The following is a 20694-nucleotide window of genomic DNA, read 5'->3' on the forward strand; positions in this document are numbered from 1 at the left end:
GTAAACTTGATTAATAGCCATTAATGGACTTCTCCTCCAAGAATTTATCCAAACCTTTTTTGAACCCAGCTACACTAACTGCACTAACCACATCCTCTAGCAACAAATTCCAGAGCTTTATTGTGCGTTGAGTGAAAAAGAATTTTCTCCGATTAGTCTTAAATTTGTTACTTGCTAACTTCATGGAATGCCCCCTAGTCCTTCTATTATCTCTCTCCTGCATGCATTGTACACATGCACTCTCTCGCGCATGCAGTCACACACATTCTTTCCACATGCAAGCACAAATATGCTTTTTCTATCCCCCACATGCACACAACATGCTCTCTCTCACACATGCAAACTCACACATGTTCTCTGTCCCACATGCAATCACACACACACGCTTTCTCTTTGACATGCAATCTCATACACATAGGCTCCCAGGCAGATATCTACCCACCCACACTGGCTCACAACATCCACACAGGCTCACACATATACTCTCAGGGGTTGGGCCTCTTCCTTCAGCTGCCAGTGGGATGGGGTTCTCCTTCTCTCTCTCTCTTTGGCCGCTGTAGAATAATCTTTTGATGCATCTTATGGAAATGTTGATTATGTAAATTTGTAAATTGTTATTATATATTATTTGTTAACACAGTTCCTATATTTTCTCTCTCCCATTACATTTGACTACCTTTGTTCTTCCAGCTACTTGTGCGCTTGCTTTCACCTGGCCCCCATCCTCTCCTTTTTCCAATCCTGCTCCCCTTCCCCCTCCCTGTTATTTGTAATTTCTCCTTCACTTCTACAAAGTTGATTGTAAACCGGCATGATATGTCCTATGAATGCCGGTATATTTAAAAGCATTTAAATAAATAAATAAATCAATCAATCAATCAATCAATCAATCAATCTGTGGCAGCACTGCCACCGATGGCACATATGCCATAGATTGCTGACCCTTGAACCAGAGGGTCACTCTTTTGGCACATTATGTCCTTGCCTTCTCAATTCAATGCATTTTATTAAGGGCAGTGGGCTATATACAGAATATTTCTTTGATATAAATCTTTGATTCTTTTGGCTGTCCACATTTAGGGACTGATTTTCAAAAACATTTATTTTGTAAAACTGGTTTTACCTGTGTAAATGCACTTTACTCGTCTAAGTGTGCTTTTGAAAATTGCTACAATACATGTCATTGAATTGTCCATAGGATTTACCCGTGTAAGTGCACGTTACGTGCGTAAATGGCTTTTGAAAATTGCTACATTTATTTATAGAAGTCCTTTGAAAATTCACCTATTATTTAAATAGGCACGTCATACTAGGATTTGTAAAATATTTAAATTTCTAAAAATCTGCAATATATATATATATATATATTATTTTTTTTTAATTTTTTTTTTTTTTTACAGCAGTCTCTTTAACTCTTTTGAGATTCCAGGCAATCAGAACTTGTCCCAACTGGTGCCATATGCTTTCCATCATTGCTAGCAGAGGATTTTTCACCATGTTTAATCCCTCTTCCCATTTAGTCCAGTCCTTGTGGTGATCATTCTCTGACTAATAGGCACGGACTTTGGCTCCCTCCGGAATAAAGCACATCTAAAGCCAGCCAGTAGGTGTCACTCATGAGGTGGGCTCTCTTCTGAGGGCTTTGAACACCACCTCTGTAGCATCCCCAACCCTGTTGGCCAAGAAGCAGGAGCATGCTCAAAAAGCAAACCCAGATTTCCCATATGACAGCCAGCAACAGAGCCATTAGACTAGTCTTATGTTTGCATTTTTTCAGGGATTTTCAATCTTTTTATTACTTTAACTTTCACAGGTTGAGGAGGGTTCTCTTTTTTTTTTTATAAATCTTTTCCTACCAGTTTTTATTTAAATTTCTCGACCACCCATCAAACCTTCAAAAGATCACCCAGGGTGGTGTACAACAGAAGATCAACCCTGTCTAGCCATTTACAACAACATTCTAAATAGTACAACTATAGCTGAAGAGCCTTGAAAAGCCTTGAGCTGCTGTCAATCGGTGACGTGCTCTATAGCAGGTCTAACTTCTGATTAACTTAACTGGATGTTACCCAGGTAGAGAATCCATCAAGCTAGGTTGAGAGAACCTTGCCCAAATCTCATCTTGGAGTGAGTTTCCTCACTCCGAAGGCCATCAAATCTTCACAAGAGACCACTGTTCTGTTCGTAGGTGTCACGTAGAATGTCAAAGTGGTCCCTAACCCCGTACACTCTTACCTAAACCCCACCTCGAGTTACTAGGTGGACCTACCATAGGGATACAAATACCTGCCTATGGGCCATGATATTATGGCCAGGCTCACTTGTCACGGCAGCTATTGCATAGCCTAATGCATTTGAAAGAGGTGTAGTTAAATCGGCATTACAGCTGTGCGATAGCTCTTTGCAGGTAGTCTAACCCAGCCCTCTCTGCCCCTAACTCCTCCTATTTTCGGAATTTGCATCGCAGCATACGATATGGCGCAATCGCATGCGAAAACACCTTATCGCATTTTGAAAAATGACCCCCTAAGTTTGTACCTGAGGCAATGGAGGGTAAAGTGATTTGCCCAAGTGATTTGCCCAAGGTCACAAGGAGTGACAGTGGGACTCAAACCCTGGTCTCCTGGTTTGTGGCCCACAAGGCTATTCCTCCTCCCTGATTCATATTCAGGGAATATGGCAGGGGCAGCAATGGTAGCAGTGATCACCTTCCATCCTGCCCTGGACTTGAGCATGTCGGCTCCGGCCCCTTCAGATAATTAACTTCTGCAGTTTGAGCCACATGGTTTAGGGGGGTTTTGTTTGGTTTTTTTGAATACTTTCAGAGAAAATCATGCTAGAAATGTCTTTTTGAAACTGGGATGTGACACTGAACCGCTTAGAATAGCACCTAACACCAATGTCATTTTTTCATAACTGGTTTCCTGTTAACATCTTCCTCCTTACCCCATACATATAGTTGAGATATGTCTCCCCTTCTTCTTGTTTTGCTCAATGAGATTTCTGCCTACCCTGACTACGGGTAGCTCCACTGAAAGATCTGCATTTTCATGTATTTTTATTTTTTTTTTTTTAATTCTCTCCACCACTGTGCTAGCTTTAGATTTCCCTTTAAGACAAGAAGACCCATTCCCTGTACGTACCCGGATCATTCCAGACCATGGGTTATGCCTTCTTTCCAGCAGGTGGAGACGGAGAAAAGCCTGAAAGGCACCCATAGTTAAGCTGGTGTACATCCTGCATCCCTTCAATATTTCTCTGTCTCCAGCAGATGGAGGTCATGCAAACCCTGCAGTCTTGCCATGTTTCTGGGGTGTAGGCTATCCCTTAAAAGTAACTAAGAGTGAACTAGCTATAAGTTGTGAATCAAGCAAGTTTAAAAAAAAAAAAAAGACGACGACAGAAAAAAGTTCTTCTGCAGAGTTCCCTATCCTCTCAGGGGGTTGTTAGATCCTGTGGGGTCATCCTCTTGGGTGGCAGGTTATTGGAACTGGGGATGGTAACCCCACGGGGCTCCAGACAGATAAGGAGTAGGGGAAGAGATTACTGGTGGTCCAGTCCCTCTCTTACCTCGTGCTGTTCCTGAGCATTGTATGTAAAAAAAAAAAAAAAAAAAAAAAAAAAACCCCAAATTTTCTTTTTTGGTCTGCTGCAATCCAGGACCCCTCCCCATCGGAATCACCATGTTTTTGACAAATTTTGCCGCGTTTTTCGGGCCATTCCCCCCCCCCCTCCCCAACGATGCCATGGCCATCTGTATGTGTGGCATGTGGAGAACCAGCTGTGCAGTTTTCCAGGGCTGGTGTTTGCTCCTGCTGCCTCCCTGGAGGGGAAGGCAGTTATTTTACAGGGTTTGCAGCAGCAACCAAGCCTCGAGGGGCTTCAAATCGATCTGCTCCAAGGGAGCTTCAGGCTGATCATTTCTCCCTCAGTGCAGGGACTGCAGCCATCTTAAGCACATTTTCTGCAGCTCAGGCAAATGCTTTGGGGGAGGGGGAGCTTCCCCCAGCACTGTCTCTGGTCCCTGCTAATCCTGATGATACTTTAGATCAGGACCAGGATTTTTTGCAGGAGGATCCTTTTTTCCCAGTGGGACAGGATGTGGATTCTGATTCTTTTTCTTCAGATTTTGTCCTCCTTATGCATAAAGCATTTTTGGCTTCCAGGTCTCTGCAAGGTGGTGTTTTGCCTGTGAGACTTGTGCAGGGTCTGCCCCCAAAGGTAGCCAAGTGCACGGATGTGCCCGCGTCTCTACGGGTCACAAAGTTAAAAGGCGCTGTGGCTTCAGGAGGCTCAGCCGCTCCAGTGATGCTGGGCAGTGCGGCTGCAGTTCCAGGGGCCTCTCCTCCCCCCCCCCTGAGGGGGGGTGGATGATGAGCCAGAGAAACAGACCCCCTTGGATGACAATGACCCTCAGGTGGTACATCTGTTCCAGAGATAGGAATTAGAACCTCTCATTCCAGCAGTTCTTTCTGAGCTCGGAGTGGAGCTTTCCCCAAATGCTCCGCCGCAGGACTCGGTGGATCCAGTCCTGGCAGGATTCCGAACGCCGACCCAGGCTTTTCCCGTCCATCACATGCTTCAGCAGCTGATGACCAGGGAGTGGGATGCTCCGGATGCTGGTTTGCAGGTTGGTCAAGCTATGGATAAGCTTTACCCGCCAGTGGATGAATTACTGGAACTCCTACGGTCCCCCTAAGGTAGACGCTTCAGTTTCGGCTGTTGTCAAGTGGACTACTATTCCAGTCGCAGGCTCGTTGGCTCTCAAGGACCTTCAGGACCGCAAGCTGGAAGTACTGCTTAAACACATTTTTGAGGTGTCGGCCCTGGGTATCCGGGCAGCGGTGTGTAGCAGCTATATGCTGCGTGCGAGCCTGCACTGGGTACAGCAATTACTGATGTCCAGAGAAGATCTTCCTCCGGATGAATTGGAGCAGGCACAGCATTTGGAAGCTGCGGTGGCATATGGGGCAGATGCGCTGTATGACCTGCTCCGTTATTCCTCTCATACCATGTCATCGGCAGTGTCCACAAGACAGCTTTTGTGGCTTCGCAACTGGTCAGTGGATGTTTCATCCAAGGCTCAGCTTGGTGCTATTCCATTTAAAGGTGTTTTTTTATTTGGAGAGGATTTGGAGCAGTTGATAAAGTCCCTGGGGGAGAACAAAGTTCACAAGTTACCAGACCGAGACCCTCCAGAGAGTTCCCATCATCCCACTCTCTTTTTCAGGGACAGTGGAGTTTTCGGCAGAACAGGCAACAAGCAACTATGCAGTGCCTATCGGTGGCCAGGTATCAAATATGGTCCTCGTCCTTTTGGGGATGCAGAAACACCTGAGAGGGTGGTTCTTCATCCTCTTTTGCCTCCAAGACTACACAATAAGATGGGGCGGGCTCGTCCCTCGATCAGGGGGTTGCCTCTCCCAATTTTATGAGGCATGGGCCAGAATTACTTCTGATCAGTGGGTGCTAAGCATAATAGAATGAAGCTACGCTTTTGAATTTGCTTGGCCTCTCAGAGACTTTTACTTAATATCTCCATGCGTCCACAGGTCAAACGGCAGATTGTTCATCAAACTCTTGAACGTCTTTTGGCTTTGGGAGCGGTAAAGCCGGTCCCTCTAGAACACAGAAGGACAGGAAGGTACTCCCCATTTACTTTGTAGTTCCAAAGCAAATAGGGTCTATCCGGCCAATTTTGGACCTAAAAAAGGTAAACAAGGCTCTCAAGGTGCCACATTTTCGCATGGAGACTCTGCGTTCAGTCATCGCGGCAGTACATAAGGGAGAATTCCTGGCCTCTCTGGATCTGATGGAGGTATACTTGCACATTCCCATTTGCGAGGATCATCAGAAGTTCCTTTGCTTTATGGTCCTGGGAATGCATTCCAATTCTGCGCTCTGTTGAAATCCCTTGGCTGGGAAATCAGTCATACCAAGAGCAACCTGGTTCCCTCTCAGACATTGGAATTTCTGGGAGTACACTTCGGTCGGGAAAGTATTTCTTCCGACGGATCGAAGGAACAAGCTGATGGGACAAGTTCGTTGCTTGTTGGTTCTCCACTGCCCAAGGCCTGGGACTACCTTCAAGTTCTCGTTCAATGGCATCAATGCTGGAGGTGGTTCCTTGGGCATTTGCTCATATGAGACCATTACAACGAGCATTACTTTCCTGGTGGATCCCAAGTCGGAGAATTTCCAATTCCCTCTGCCACTTACCGAACACGCCAGGTCCAGTCTTGGTTGGTGGCTTTACCCGCTCAACCTGTCTCAAGAAGTGGATCTGGAAGTCCTGCACTGGACAGTGGTGACCACGGATGCCAGCCTCTCTGGCTGGGAAGTGGTCTGCCAGCATCTTTCAGTACAGGGCAGTTGGTCCCCAGAGGAGTCCGGATGGTCAATCAATCACCTGGAGACCAGAGTGGTTCGCTTGGCATTGCAGAACTTTCTTCCCCACTTACGCCATCAGGCGGTTCATGTCCTCTCCAACAATGCAACAACGGTGGCCTATATCAACTGTCAAGGAGGAACCAGAAGTCAAGCAATAGCCGATGAAGCGGAGCTGCTTGTGGCTTCGGCGGAGAGGAATCTAGTGATGTTAGGGGGTCTCAAATCGCCAGGAAGGACAACATACAAGCGGACTTCCTCAGTCGAAGGCGCATAGATCCCGGAGAGTGGGAACTCTTGGATGGAGCAATGGATCTCATTTCTCGCAAATGGGGGACTCCCCACATGGACTTGATGGCAACGTGGAACAATGCCAAAGCCCCTCACTTCTTCAGTCGCAGGAGGGATCATGGTGCAGTAGGGGGTCGATGTGCTAGTACTTCCCTGGCCAACTTCAGTTCTCCTGTACATGTTTCCTTCTTGGCCTCTGGTGGGCTAGGTGCTTTGCAGGATAGAGGTCCACCCAGGGAGGGTAATCCTAGTGGCTCCCGAGTGGCCCCCATGTCCGTGGTTTGCGGATCTCATCAATCTGACCGTGGATGGCCCACTACGACTCAGGCATCTTCCACAACTTCTCCTTCAAGGGCTTATATATTTCAACCAGGCAGCTCGCTTCTGACTAGTGGCTTGGCTTTTGAAAGGAGGAGATTGAGGAAGAAGGGCTATTCTGAGGAGGTCATCACTACATTGCTACAAGCCAGGAAAATGCCTGCTTCCCTCTCATACATTAGGGTATGGAGAGTTTTTGAGATGTGGTGTCGTGAGAGAGATATTCTTCCCAGATACTCTATGATTGCTCAGATGTTAAGCTTTTTGCAAAATGGATTAGCCAAGGGCTTGTCCTTTAACTCCCTCCGAGTACAGGTGGCGGCCCTAGGCACTCTGGTTGGTAACTCAGTGGCGTCACATCCAGATGTGGTGCGTTTCCTCAGAGGAGTGAGGCATTTGAAGCCCCCTGTCTGTCCAGTATGTCCATCATGGAGTCTTAATTTGGTTCTTCGAGTGTTGTGTGATCTGCTGTTTGAACCGCTTAAAGTGGTAATATTGAAGGATCTCACCTTGAAAACAGTGTTTTTGTTGGCTATATACTCAGCTTGCCGGATATCTGAGTTGCAGGCGCTCTCCTGTAGGGAACCTTTGAGGATCTCTGACTCGGGGGTTTCTCTTCGAACAGTTCTGTCCTGTTTGTCCAAAGTGGTCTCATCTTTTCATTTAAACCAGTAAGTTGAGCTTCCGGCCTTTCCTAATTTGTCAAATGATGTACAACACACATGAGAGCTGCATCGGCTTGATGTTCAGCGTTCCTTGTTGCGTTACCTGGAAGTCACAAATTCTTTCAAACTCTCAGATCATTTGTTTGTCCTATGGAGCGGTCCCAGGAAGGGTCACAAGGCGTCTAAGATGACAATTTCACGATGGTTGAGAGAAGCCATTTTGTCTGCATACATTTGTAAAGGAAGACCTGTTCCTGAGGGATTGAAGGCCCATTCTATTCACTCTCAAGCAGCTTCGTGGGCCGAATGCCAGTTGGTATCGCCTCAGGAGATTTGCAGAGCTGCTACTTGGAAGATGCTCCACACTTTGCTCGCCACTACCGCTTGAATGTTCAGGCACCTGGAGATGTTGGCAGTGGCATACTGCACACGGGACTCGCAAGGTCCCACATGGTTTAGGGAAGCTTTGGTACATCCCATGGTCTGGACTGATCTGGGTACATACAGGGAAAAGAACACTGGTTCTTACCTGATAATTTTCATTCCTGTAGTACCACGGATCAGTCCAGACGCCCAAAGATTAGGAGTGGGTAATAGGGGGATCTGTAAAGTCCATGCGTGCATATTCAGGTTATGTTATTGCAACATACTAAGAAAGAAAGCTACAGTTACATGTTTATATGTTCTTAAAGTTCTTGCTTGATTCATTGCTAGTTTTATTCTGCTTTGATACTCTATATTTTTTTATTTATCAAGTTTTATATACCATCATTAAGAAATATTCCATCACAATGGTTTTCAAAATACTTAAAATTCAAAAATAATAAAGAGTAAATATATACTGAAGGGATGCAGGAGGTACACCAGCTTAACTATGGGTGCTTTCAAGTTTTTCTCCATCTATACCTGCTGGAAGGGAGTCATAGCCCATGGTCTGGACTGATCCGTGGTACTACAGGAACGAAAATTATCAGGTAAGAACTAATTTTCTTATGCACCACAGAGTCATCATTCCCCATCTCTGGGTTTTCTCCTTTTTATAATCTGTTTTCCTCTTTATCTATCACAACTTAGCATTTCAGAACAGTCCTCTGGTACAAAGAAAGATCTTTACTATGACTAACAAACTTTTACTCAAATGCAGCGGCAGCTGCTGCTACTTTTAGAGCTCCAGCAGAAGTGCTGCTCAAGTTGGGAGAATGGGTGTTCGAGGGCATCTTCTTGGCCAGTGGATGCTGCCACAAAGCTGTGCCAGTCTCATCCCTTCCACCTGGGAGCTCAGAGCACAGCTTCTCCAATCGTCCCAAGCCCTATCAACCAGGCCCTTCTGTATGCCACTTCCGGGAGACCCTCTGTACACCTTGATTACTGCACACTGTCAGCAGATACTTCCAAATGCCATTATGAAAGGAAAGCTAATGATGCTTTAAAGTGTTTAAGTTTGTGGCGATAAATGAAGTGAAAATGTGCGTTAGCCATTGTAGAACATTCTGCAATGGCTAACGCACAGAAGAAAAAGTTATATAAGGTAAAAAATAAAAAATGTAATCAGATGTATCAGAGAACCTATCAATCAAAAAGCATATTCTTCAACAGCGCCTAAAATCTATTTAGCTTGCCGGAGAGAGGATTAATGCTGTAATGGTTAAACATTTCCCTTCCTGTTATTCTCCTTTACAAGACTGCCCAGCTTCAGCCTTCCTCCTCATACTGAGACTGTTTGATGAACCTTATTCAATGTTTTTTCCCTAGGCACAGAATGGAGAACAGCCCTCTCTCAACAAGGCACCAAGACTCCTAGCCTGATCTTAATTAAAGTAAGATTGTTTGGTGCCCATCCTGCAGTGCCAAGTCTGCCAATCTCTTAATGAAATAACCATATGACATTAAACAAGATCAAAGACGGCCAAAACTGCAGCCCACAAAATCAATATACCAGTTAGCTATTATGTCACCAGAAGAGCATCCTGTCCACGCGCTTAGCATCCTGTCCTGATGGGTAGTTGAAGATGAAAATAGCTAATACAAACAGAAAAGGACCCTGGATGCTGCCAGTAACTACAGAGGTTGGCATTCAGAAACCCACTCTAGATTGTCAACAGATATAATATCACGTGTCAAGAATAGACAAACTTTAGTTTTAACTTGAAGAAACAGTGACCAAGAGTTTCCTTCTTAAATATAGACCCAAAGCTAGTGATGCTTGTTACAAGGTCACAGCTCATAAAATAATAGTTAAAATCTGATAAATCTGAGCCATAGTGCCTAACAACTCTCTTTCTGAGGCTATGGATATAGCATGAACATTAAAAATGGGTCCCGGTCATTACTAATTCCCTTGCACATCTCACTACCATCCTTTCAGATTTTGCAAGGTTGAACACATTTGCAGGTCCAATTGGTGTCTGCAAGAAATAGCAAACAAACACTGTATAGACTTCTACTGCAAAACATTGTTACAATTAGGGTTGAGGTTTTCATGCACAAAATAGTTAGGTAAATTGACTCTGAGTAGTGAAACTTCTGGGACTCGTGTTCAGTAAAGAAAACAAAGAATCGATAACATCAAACAGACCACAAGTCACTATGCCATGGCTTGAAACAATGAAGCTACTACTCAGATTAGTGTAACTGCTGACACAATGCCAGCTTTTTCGTTTTTCGAGTGAGTTTAGCACTTGTGAGAAGTGCTGGATTGAGGGCTCTGGAAACCAAGGTCCTTCATGTAACCACAGAACAAGTTCAGCAGGGCACAGTACAGGCACTATTTGCTTCTCCAATGTACCTCAATCTTCTAGGTTGCAATAGACCCCAAAAAGGAAGTACCAGTCAGTAAAATCAGCTCTAAACTTTTTTTTTCTGGGTCTCCATCTGCTGGCAAGGGGTATAACCCACTCAGCTGGACTGGTTTGGCCTCGATAGTTAGAAAAATCTAACTAATTTTGTTAACAAAGTAACATTTTCATTGGGAACAGGGCTGAATCCACCAATCCACTCCAGTGGCTTCTAGGTTCAATCAGATTTCATGCTTGCAGTTTGCTACAATGATTCCTCTGCTATGCACCTACATATAGGATTCTACGGCTCCCACTAGACAGTTCAGAACAAATAAAACTGTCTTCACCATTCCCATGAGCATTTCTGCAACCTGAAGGCCTCAAAGGTGAAAGGACTTGTAAGAAAACTGCCTCCTAGTCTTTTCACAGGTTTCTAGTGGATCAAAGCCTGATGCTCAGATGGCAGGCATAAATTGCACCAGACAATTTAGTTGGATAGTCAGCCCAAAAACGAGGTTGTTAGTTTTGGCCGAATATCCAGCTAAAGATAACCAAATAAAATGATCTGATTATCTTACCTGCCCAGCAGTTTTTTTTTAATTTGCCTCCTCAGGGCTTCATAACTTTCAAATATTATCCTCTTTTCTTCCCTCTGTCCTCAAAACGTGACTTCTTTTAATTTTTCCCCCACCATGTTCAAAATCCTTCCTTCCTAAGTTCTGCTATGCCTGCCCACAGCTCCTGATCATCTCAATTTCCTCAAAAATCTAGTTGTCTTCAAAGGGACAGAAGGCTTGATCAAATAATCTTGCCAAGCAAAGATAACTGCAGGTGAGAAAATTTAACGAGCATGAAATCTGCACGAAACTCGAAAAAAAAAAAAATATATATATACTGTATACATTGCTGGGAAACTTGAGTTCACAGACTTAGCAGTTTTGTTGCAGGTATCATTTTCCTCTCTCCCAGCTCATTTCACCTGGATGGCCATTTCCACAAAACTGACCTGAAATTTTAGATTTTTTCATGGAGTAAAAATCATCATTCTGTGTCCAAAGACTTACCAAGCAATCCCAAAAGATATGGAAGAGCACTCAGAAAAATTTTGTATTTATTTATTTATTTATTAACTTTTGATATACCGACATTCATAGGACATATCATGCCGGTTCACAATCAACTCTTGTAGCGAGGAAAGAGAAATTACAAAATAACAGGGACAGGGGAAGGGGGAGCAGGAATAGAAAGGGAGAGAAGGTGGGGGTGGGTGAAAGCAAGCGCGCAAGTAGCGTGAAATACATAGGTTGCAGAGCGTAAGGGAGAGAAGGAATGTAGATAGGAACTATATTCAAAAACATTAAGGCAATAACATTTCAAAGATTATATAGACAAATATAAAGAAGGAGCAATACTGCACTCCACAATTCGTAAACACAATCCACTAAAGAGTGCAAGAAGACTCTAGGTCCAATAATTTCATCTTCAACAATGTTTATTTATAATTTTAAACGTTCAAAGGAGCCACTCCTATTTTAAATTCATGCACAAATAAATGACTGCTTCAGGGACCCTGAAGCAGTCATTTATTTGTGCATGAATTTAAAATAGGAGTGGCTCCTTTGAACGTTTAAAATTATAAATAAACATTGTTGAAGATGAAATTATTGGACCTAGAGTCTTCTTGCACTCCTTAGTGGATTGTGTTTAAAGATTATATAGACAACATTTCCTTAAGATGCATCATTATTAGAGGGTAGCAGGGCTGGAAGCAATGAAGGGGTTTAGGTTTGATTGGCATCAGGGTAGGACTGTAAGAAAAGCCAGGTTTTGATGCCTTTTTTGAAGTGGGGTAAGGAGGGTTCAAGGTGGAGAGACATGGGGAGTGAATTCCATAGTGTAGGGCCAGCTATGGTAAATGCTCTTTCTCTGGTAAGGGAGAGGTGTGCAATTTTGAGGGGTGGAATGTGTAGGGTTCCTGCGAGGGTGGCTCTGGATGGACGATTAGAGGCATGGAAACGCGGCATTTCTTTGAGCCATGCAGGATTGTTTTTGTAGAGCGCATTATGAAGAACGGTGAGGGTTTTGTATTTTATCTGGAAAGGGATGGGGAGCCAGTGCAGATCTTTTTAATGCTGGGGAGATGTGTTCTCTTTTGCGTGTGTCAGTGATGATTCTAGCCATGGAGTTCTGCAGGATTTGTAGAGCTTTAATTGTAGAGTAAGGGAGGCCTAGGAGAAGGGAGTTGCAGTAATCTAATTTAGATAGAATGGTAGACTGCAAAACTAGATGGAAGTACTGAGCATGGAGGAGGGGTTTAAGTTTTTTGAGGATATGGAGTTTATAGAAACCTCCTTTTAGTAGAGATTTGATATGGGGTTGAAAATTGAGGCGTTGTTCTAAGACAACACCTAGGTCTCTTACAGAAGGTGGGGTGTTGGATGTGATCTGTGAAGTGATTTCAGGATTGTTGGATATGAGGAGGATTTCCGTTTTGGTTGTGTTAAGTGCAAGTTGGAGGCTGGCTAAAAGGACGTTGATGGAAGCTAAGCAGGATTCCCAGAAATGCAGGGTGTCTGAGGGTTTTTTGAATGGGGATGAGGATCTGGACATCATCCGCATACAGGAAGAAATTAAGACCTAGGTCAGAAAGAAGATAGCAGAGAGGGAGGAGATAGATGTTAAAGAGGGTTGAGGATAGGGAGGATCCTTGGGGGACGCCTTGCCCGAGGGGGATGCGTGGGATTCTGAGTTGTCAATTTTGACCAGGTATTCTCTGTTGGAGAGATAGGAGGTGAACCATGAAAGTACTGTGCCGGAGATGCCTATCTCTGATAGCCGGGATAGAAGGATTTGGTGGTTGACTGTATCGAAAGCAGCAGAGATGTCTAGGATAGCGAGTAGGTAGGAGTTTCCTTGGTCCATGCCAATAAGAATGGTGTTGGTGATTGCTAGAAGGAGGTTTTCTGTGTTCCGACCTTTGCGGAAACCAAATTGAGATGGGTGTAGAATGTTGCGGTCTTCAAGGTAGTCAGAGAGTTGTGTATTGACTACCTTTTCAAGGATTTTGGATACAAATGGAAGATTGGATATGGGCCGGTAGTTGGAGGGGTCTTTGGTGTCTAAGGTGGGTTTTTTAAGGAGGGGCTTGACGATCGCAAGTTTAAGGGGGTCTGGGACTTTGCCAAATGTGAGTAAGCAGTTGATTAAATCAACTAGGAAGAATTATTGGGCTTATGCTACATTATGAATAAGGATTTATCAAAAGATTTGGGGGAAGGCCTCAGACATGAAAGATCTGGCATCTACTTTCTTATGTCTGCATTCCTCCAAACTAAATTAAAAAAAAAATAAGATAGACATTATTTTATATTGCTTTTCCTACCTGTCACATAAATCTTCTAAAATATGGCTTACCAGGTAATTTGCCATGAACAACCATTTCATCAAATTCATTTGGGAATTTAATGCTTTCTACAAGTCTAGCTCCTGCAGTTAAGATGTCATATAGAAGCAGCCCGAACGAATACACATCAGCTTGCTGGTTGTAGATAACGTTCCCTCTGACAACCTCCGGTGCACAAAATCCTGAAAGGAAGTTTTGCATTATAACACTTTCAAACAGCTGCTGAGCAGCAAAGGTAGCCGGCTAGTTGTTCTGCTGGAAATCTAGTCGGTTAATATCTGACCAGCTAGATTCAGCAAGCTTAGCTGATTAGCATTAAAAATAAGTGCTAACTAGTTACATAGGAAAAAAAACAACACGAAGTCAACAATCCCCCCAACATTTTTTCCTGCATTAAAGAAAACAAAATGTCCAGCAGCTGTCCCTTCTGAACTTCCCATCCACACTGTGATTAAAAAAAAACAAACTTGTCTGGTGGCCATCCACCCTCCCACCATAAAAAAAAAAAAACCCTATGTGCCTCCCCATGCTGAAAGTCCACAAGCCGTGTCAGGAGGAGGACACAGGACAATGTCATGCCAGAACCATATTGGATGCCAAGGCGGCAGGATGGTATGCTTGTGTCCTCCTCCTGCCTTAGCTGAGGGACCTTTTGGAAACAAATATAAAACCTCCAATTTAGGGTTTGGGGCTAGAGTACCATCAAGCTAGGCTGAGATAACATAATAGAAATCTCATCTTTGTGAGACTTTCCTCACTCCAAATGACTTCAAATCTTCACCGAGGTGTACCGAGGAGTATCCTGCCGCCTTGGCATCCAATATGGCTCTGAGCTAGTCATCCACGTATAGGTGGACCAAAATTTCCCCCCTCCTGAGGGCTGCGGCTAACACGACCATCACTTTCGTAAAGGTCCTAGTCCAAAGGGCAGGGCCTGGAATTGGAAATGCTGTCCCAGGATCTTGAACCGAAGAAAACGCTGATGCACCTGGAGGATGGGAATGTGCAGATAAGCCTCTGTCAGATCCAAGGAGGCCAAAAATTCTCCAGTGTGCACTGTCGCTATCACTGAGTGCAAGGTTTCCATCCGGAAATGGGGAATCTTGAGGATCCTGTTGACCATCTTGAGATCCAAGATCGGGTGGAAGGAATCTTCCTTCTTGGGGACTACAAAGTAGACCGAATAATGGCCCCTTCCTATTTCCATTGGAGGAACCGGATGAATCGCTCTGAGAGCCAGAAGCCTGTCGAGTGTCTGCCGTACGAGTTGCTTCTGTACCGGGCCGCATGGGGAGAAGAGGAACCTGTCTCTTAGAGGTTGAGCAAATTCTAATGCATGGCCGTGCTTTAGAATATCCAGGACCCACTGATCCGATGTAATGTTGACCCACTCCTCGTAGAAGAGAGAGAGACGTCCCCTTATCCTGGGAATCGGGGAGTGGGCCGGCATAGCTTCATTGTAAAGACTTGGAAGGTGCCCCTTGGGCCCCATTCCGGGTCTGTCTTCAGCCTCGAAAGGAATGAGCCCAAGATTGGGAATGTGAAGATGGCTGACGATCGGCTGCAGGCCTTGCGTGGCGGAAACGTCGTTGGCTCCTGAATCAGCTTCTGGTGGAACTGAATGACCTAGACGATCTAGGATGATCCTCTGGCAGTTTATGCACCTTATTCTCTCCGAGGGATTTGATAATCTGATCCAGATCTTCCCCAAAGAGTAGCTTCCCCTTGAAGGGTATGGATCCCAACTGCACCTTGGAAGAAGAATCTGCCGACCAATTGCGGAGCCAGAGGAGGCATCTAGCCAAGACTGCAGAGACCATAGATCTGGCCAAGACTAGGAGAAGGTCATACAAAGCATCTGCTCCATACGCTATGACGGCCTCCGGGTGGTCTGCCTGTAGGGGAGCTGAGCAGCTGTTGGAACCAGTGGAGGCCTGCCCGCTGAGCAAGGGAGCTACAAATGTCCGCCCTGACCCCCAGAGCGGACACCTCAAAGATACTCTTGAGATACACTTCCAGCTTTCTATCCTGTGCTGTTTCTCCCGTCACTGGAATGGTAGTTCTCTTCGTCACCGCAGAGTCCGCCGAGTCTACTTTAGGAACCTTAAGAAGCTCCAGAAAGTCACCCGGGAGAGGGTATAGCTTTTCCATAGCTCTGCTAACCTTGAGGGAGGCCTCCAGGGAATCCCATTCCCTGGATAACAGTTGGGGGAAAGTAGGATGGGAAGGGAAAGACTTACATGGAGGACATTGACCAGCCAGGAGAGGGTCCCCTTTCTTCACTTCTTCACTGGTGGAGTAGGCTCAGGAGGATCCTGTGGGGCCTCAATGTCCAATTCCTGCAGTATATGTGGGAAGAGGGGGTCCAACTCATCCCTCTGGAAGATCCACAGAACTCTAGGATCATCCCCTTCCATTTGAGCCATAGACGAAGACTCATCTGGGTCTGGGTCCTGAGGAGGATCTGACACTCCCGCTCCCCGCAGTAGGGTGCACCAATCGGACCCTAGAAGAACCTGGGGTGGCCAGTGGGACCCTGTTCCCGGGGCCCCTAACCCTTCGGCACTCCCCAGGGCACCTGGGGGTTTGGCCGTCCTTGGTACCTTGGGAGGGGGAGGCCCTGCCAGTAAATCCTGGTGCTGACCCATCCTGGCCAGGTAAGCGTTGTGAAGCAGGAGAACAAAGTCCGTGGAAAACGGAGGTGGCCCTGAGGGAGGCAACATGGGGGGGATCCCCTGTCAGAGGAAAAGGTTCCAGACGATGAACGGGCATCAGAATCGGCGGCAAAGATGAAAAAATCGCATCCTGATTCTCTCCAGGCAGTGCGGAGGCAGCAGAGTCTGAACTCAAAATGATCGCCGTTCCCGCACTCAGCAGGATCGGGCTGGTCCCTGTTCCTCGAGGCGCGCCTGAAAATGGGAACAAGAGCGTCCCGCCGGCTGTGATGGATCCTCCCCACCAGGGAGGCAACCTGTGCAAATCCCCTCGCGGGAGAGCCGCAAACCGGGCTCCCCGCATGCACAGCAGCTGGACGATCGCGGCATGGGAATCCCTGAAGGAGCCACGAGGGAATCAGCTGATTTCTCTGCGCGAGAAACAGGCTGCGAGAAACAGGAAGAGCCTCCGCTTCAGGCCTGCTCTCCCTCACTCTCACTAGGCTCGTGGCTGTGAGAAGCGGGTAGGGGCCTCCGCTTCAGTCCTGCTCTCTCTAACCCTCAGCGAGCTGTTGATGCAAAGGCACAGAGGAATAATGCCTCTCTGTGCAGGCTGCCCTGAGGAAAACGGCGTCTCAGGGCAGCAGGTCGAATAGCAGCTAAAGGGGGAGAGGTTGGACCACCATCTTGCACCCCGGAGAGAGGGAGCGAGAAAATAGCCTGTAAAGAAGGAAATAAACACAACTTACTCCCGCAAACAGTCAGGGAAAGGGGAGAGCTGCAAATAGTTCTGCCTGCAAGCTATAGAATGCTCCCACTAAACCAAGAGCTGAGGCTACAGTATAGCTCTCTACAAACAATGAAATGTAAGTCCTTCTTTTTTTTTTCTTTTTGTAAGTAATCAAACTTGATCCATCCAAACAGGAGAAAGCCAAAGAAAAATAGAGAAAGATCCCTAAATTAGCTTTCCAGAAATCTCAGTGGGGAACAAAGTTCAGCCACTGTCATCTGCTGGAGTCAAGAGAATACTGAGGATTAACAGAGGGTGCACTGCCTTATAAGGAAGCACCCTTCGAAGTTTTCTCTGACTCCATCTGCTGGAAGGGGGACATAACCCACTGTCTGGACTGATCCTCGTACGTACAGAGAAAGAGATATAAATAATTGACTACTATGAGGGCCTTATAAATAGTCTCAGTCTCTCTCCCTCTCACACTATGCAAAGCGCTATAATTCTAAAAATTACCCTACATACGCCCCAGGTGTTATGCATGTGATATTATAGCATTTTGATGAATCTAGGGGTAACTTTGCTATCTGGACTGTGTTTGAATATGGACTTCTATGAGATTATTTATAGTACTTGTCTTATTTAAGAGAGGAAATATAGCAGAAAATGGGGGGGGGGGGGGTCGGAATTTGTAAAATGACAGACAGTGGACAGAAGTCTACTGGGAAATATAAAATAGGAGAAAAGAAATAAAAAGATATATACCATCAAGTAATAAGAAGCAATAACAAACAAACCCAGCTCAGCCTGATATGACCAGACGGGATAGACATACATGACGGACGATAGGAGAGCACTGTCTGTGCTACGATTATAGTGTGTGGAGAATCTACTGCAAATAACAAAGGGCTTGATTCACTAAAGCTTTTTCTCCCATTCTATGTCTATGGGAAAAGAGCTTGATGAATCAGGCCCAAAGATTGCTCAGATCTGGTTTCACAAGTCTATCAGCTTATCCTACGTGCTTATGGAAATTCATGGCAATGCACGAGATCCTGAGTATTTAAAGAGAGTTGAGTGCAGTAACATGTAATGAACTTTTTCATTGGATAAAAGAAGAGTTTACCGCAAACGGTTCAATCCTTTCTTACCATTCATGGCTGAGTAATTAATAGATATGTGCATTCGTTTATCACGAATTAGGCAATTTCAACAAAATTGCCTAATTCGTCTTGGGTTGGGGGCCCCAAACCCGAAACAGATTTTCTCCGAACTTCGGGGAAAATGTGTTTTTCGGGTTTGTACAGGGGGAGGGGCACATTTTATTTTTTTAAATAAAAAACCACCCCAAGCATTAAAAATTACTATAATACAACCCCACCCCCACCATCCCGATCCCTCCTCAAGACTTACTAACATCCCTGGTGGTCCAGCGGGGTCCCGTGAGCGATTTCTCCCCTCTGTGCCGTCGGGCCTGCCTCGCATCAAAATGGTGCCGATAGCCTTTGACCTACTATGTCACAGGGGCTACCGGTGCCATTGGTCAGCCCATGTCACATAGTAGGAGCAATGGATGGCTGGCACCGTCGGCTGCCAGTATTCAAAATGGCACAAGATGGCGCCAGCCATCCATTGCTCCTACCATGTGACAGGGGCTGACCAATGGCACCGGTAGCCCCTGTGACATAGTAGTCAAAGGCTATCGGCGCCATTTTGATGCGAGGCAGGCCCAACAGCCCGACGGCACGGAGGGAGAAATCACTCATGGGACTCCGCTGAATCACCAGGGATGTTAGTATGTCTTGGGGAGGGATCAGGATGGTGGGGGGAGGTTGTATTTAATGTATTATAGTAAATTTTAATGCTTAGGAGGGTGTTTTTGAGCTTCGTTTTCCCATGTCGTTTTTTGGGACCGTTTCATTTTCCCTGTTTAGTTTTTTGTTCGTTTTTCCAAAAAACTAACCGAGGAAAAACGAACTTTACCCCAAAGCATCCGACTCAAAAATCGATACGGTACTAAAAAACGAAGCTCATCTCTAGTAATTAATTGTTTAATGGTGAACCCAAAAATAATAAACCATTCTCTCACACGTGGCCTAGCAAGGGCCTTGCATAGTGGCAAAATGTATCAAGGAAAATATTAGCAACTTGCATCACAAATAATACACCCAAAGATACAAAGATTTGGGCCATGCAAACTCTGGCTCAAAATGTTTTGGTTAGTCTAACATAGTTGCTGAGGCAAAACATTTTACGGCAACCATCTGCAAGCCTGCTATCAAGATACTTCAGGAACTTTTTTTTTCTTTCAGAGCGTTCTGCATTCCTACCTGGTGTGCCTTCGGAAGTTTTAATCCCCATCCTACAACAATACTGAGCAATCCCATAGTCTGCAATCTTGGCAATGACTGCTGCATTGGGATAGAGGGTGAAGAGCAGGACATTATGAGGCTTTAAGTGTCGGTAAATGATCATGGCCGAGTGGAGATACCTGGAGAGAAAATCCATGTTCATTACAGTAAAAGGACACTCAACCTGGGAAAGCATCACAAAATATACCAACCTGCAAAATAAAATGGCATAATCGAGCATCTTTCTACATTTTACACAAACTGTGATTTTTTTTTGGGGGGGGGGGACTTTTAAAAAGCACAACTATTCTGTAGACCTGAACCTGAAAAAAGGCTGTAAAATAAAAAAGCACCACATGAAGTTTCTGCAACAGAAAATAAATTCCCTGCCTCAATAATAGCTTTACTGCCATGACTATAGAGGAGGACTTCAAGAAGCAGATCACAGTGCACTACCAGATTTATTATATGTATCACGGCAACTTACATATTTAAATCCAGGTGAAGCTATCCTTTATTTGTGCACAATGGTGTAAATTTCTCTCTCTTTACATGTCAGTTTTTAATGCCAGACAGACCCTGAACATGCTGCTGACTCCTGCTCTAGCACTAGGTTTTATAACTACTGAGATCCATATTTAGTGCCATTTGTCTGTCGAAGTTCAGGCTTAGCTGCATGGTGGGATTTGAAAATCTTGCTGTGCTGACTGGCCCCAAGATACTCAGATAACTGTTTATCTAGCTAAAGGTTATCCGGCTAACTCGGGCGTGGGATGGAACATTCCGGGGTGGAAAGCAGTATCCGGCCAATTTTCGGCATTACCTGGCTAACTTTAGGCCTTCCAAGTATAGTCTTAAAGTTAGCTGGTGGTATAAGCTTGCTGCTGAATATCCCAGCTAAGCTAGCCAGATAAGTTTATGTGGCTAACTTTGCTAGCCAACTGAACACGGAAAATGGGGATATCAAAGACTGAATTCTGACCCTGAATTTTCTGTATCCCTTCAAACCCTCCTACAAAATGAGAACAAGAATTGTGGAAAAGCAGTATACATTATGGGGAAATTTTTGAGTAGACAGGGTAATTTCCGCTTAAAAAGTCTATACCTGCAGATGTTGC

The 20694-nt window shown here is 45.2% G+C and overlaps 1 protein-coding gene across 1 annotated transcript in view; it reads right to left on the reverse strand.

Moving 5' to 3' along the window:
- Nucleotides 1-5525: 5525 nt before the first annotated feature.
- Nucleotides 5526-20694, reverse strand: part of LOC115099553 (leucine-rich repeat serine/threonine-protein kinase 2-like) — a 35128-nt gene continuing 19959 nt past the window's right edge. Inside the window, exons 6-9 of the mRNA XM_029617288.1 lie at nucleotides 19556-19716; nucleotides 13853-14023; nucleotides 12860-12981; nucleotides 5526-5621 (exon numbers count right to left, since the gene is read on the reverse strand). Of these exons, the coding sequence (XP_029473148.1) occupies nucleotides 5526-5621; nucleotides 12860-12981; nucleotides 13853-14023; nucleotides 19556-19716 (550 nt within the window). The remainder of the gene's footprint in view (nucleotides 5622-12859; nucleotides 12982-13852; nucleotides 14024-19555; nucleotides 19717-20694) is intronic.

Source organism: Rhinatrema bivittatum, chromosome 9 (genome assembly GCF_901001135.1).
Source record: "Rhinatrema bivittatum chromosome 9, aRhiBiv1.1, whole genome shotgun sequence".
Classification (NCBI taxonomy): Eukaryota; Metazoa; Chordata; class Amphibia; order Gymnophiona; family Rhinatrematidae; genus Rhinatrema; species Rhinatrema bivittatum.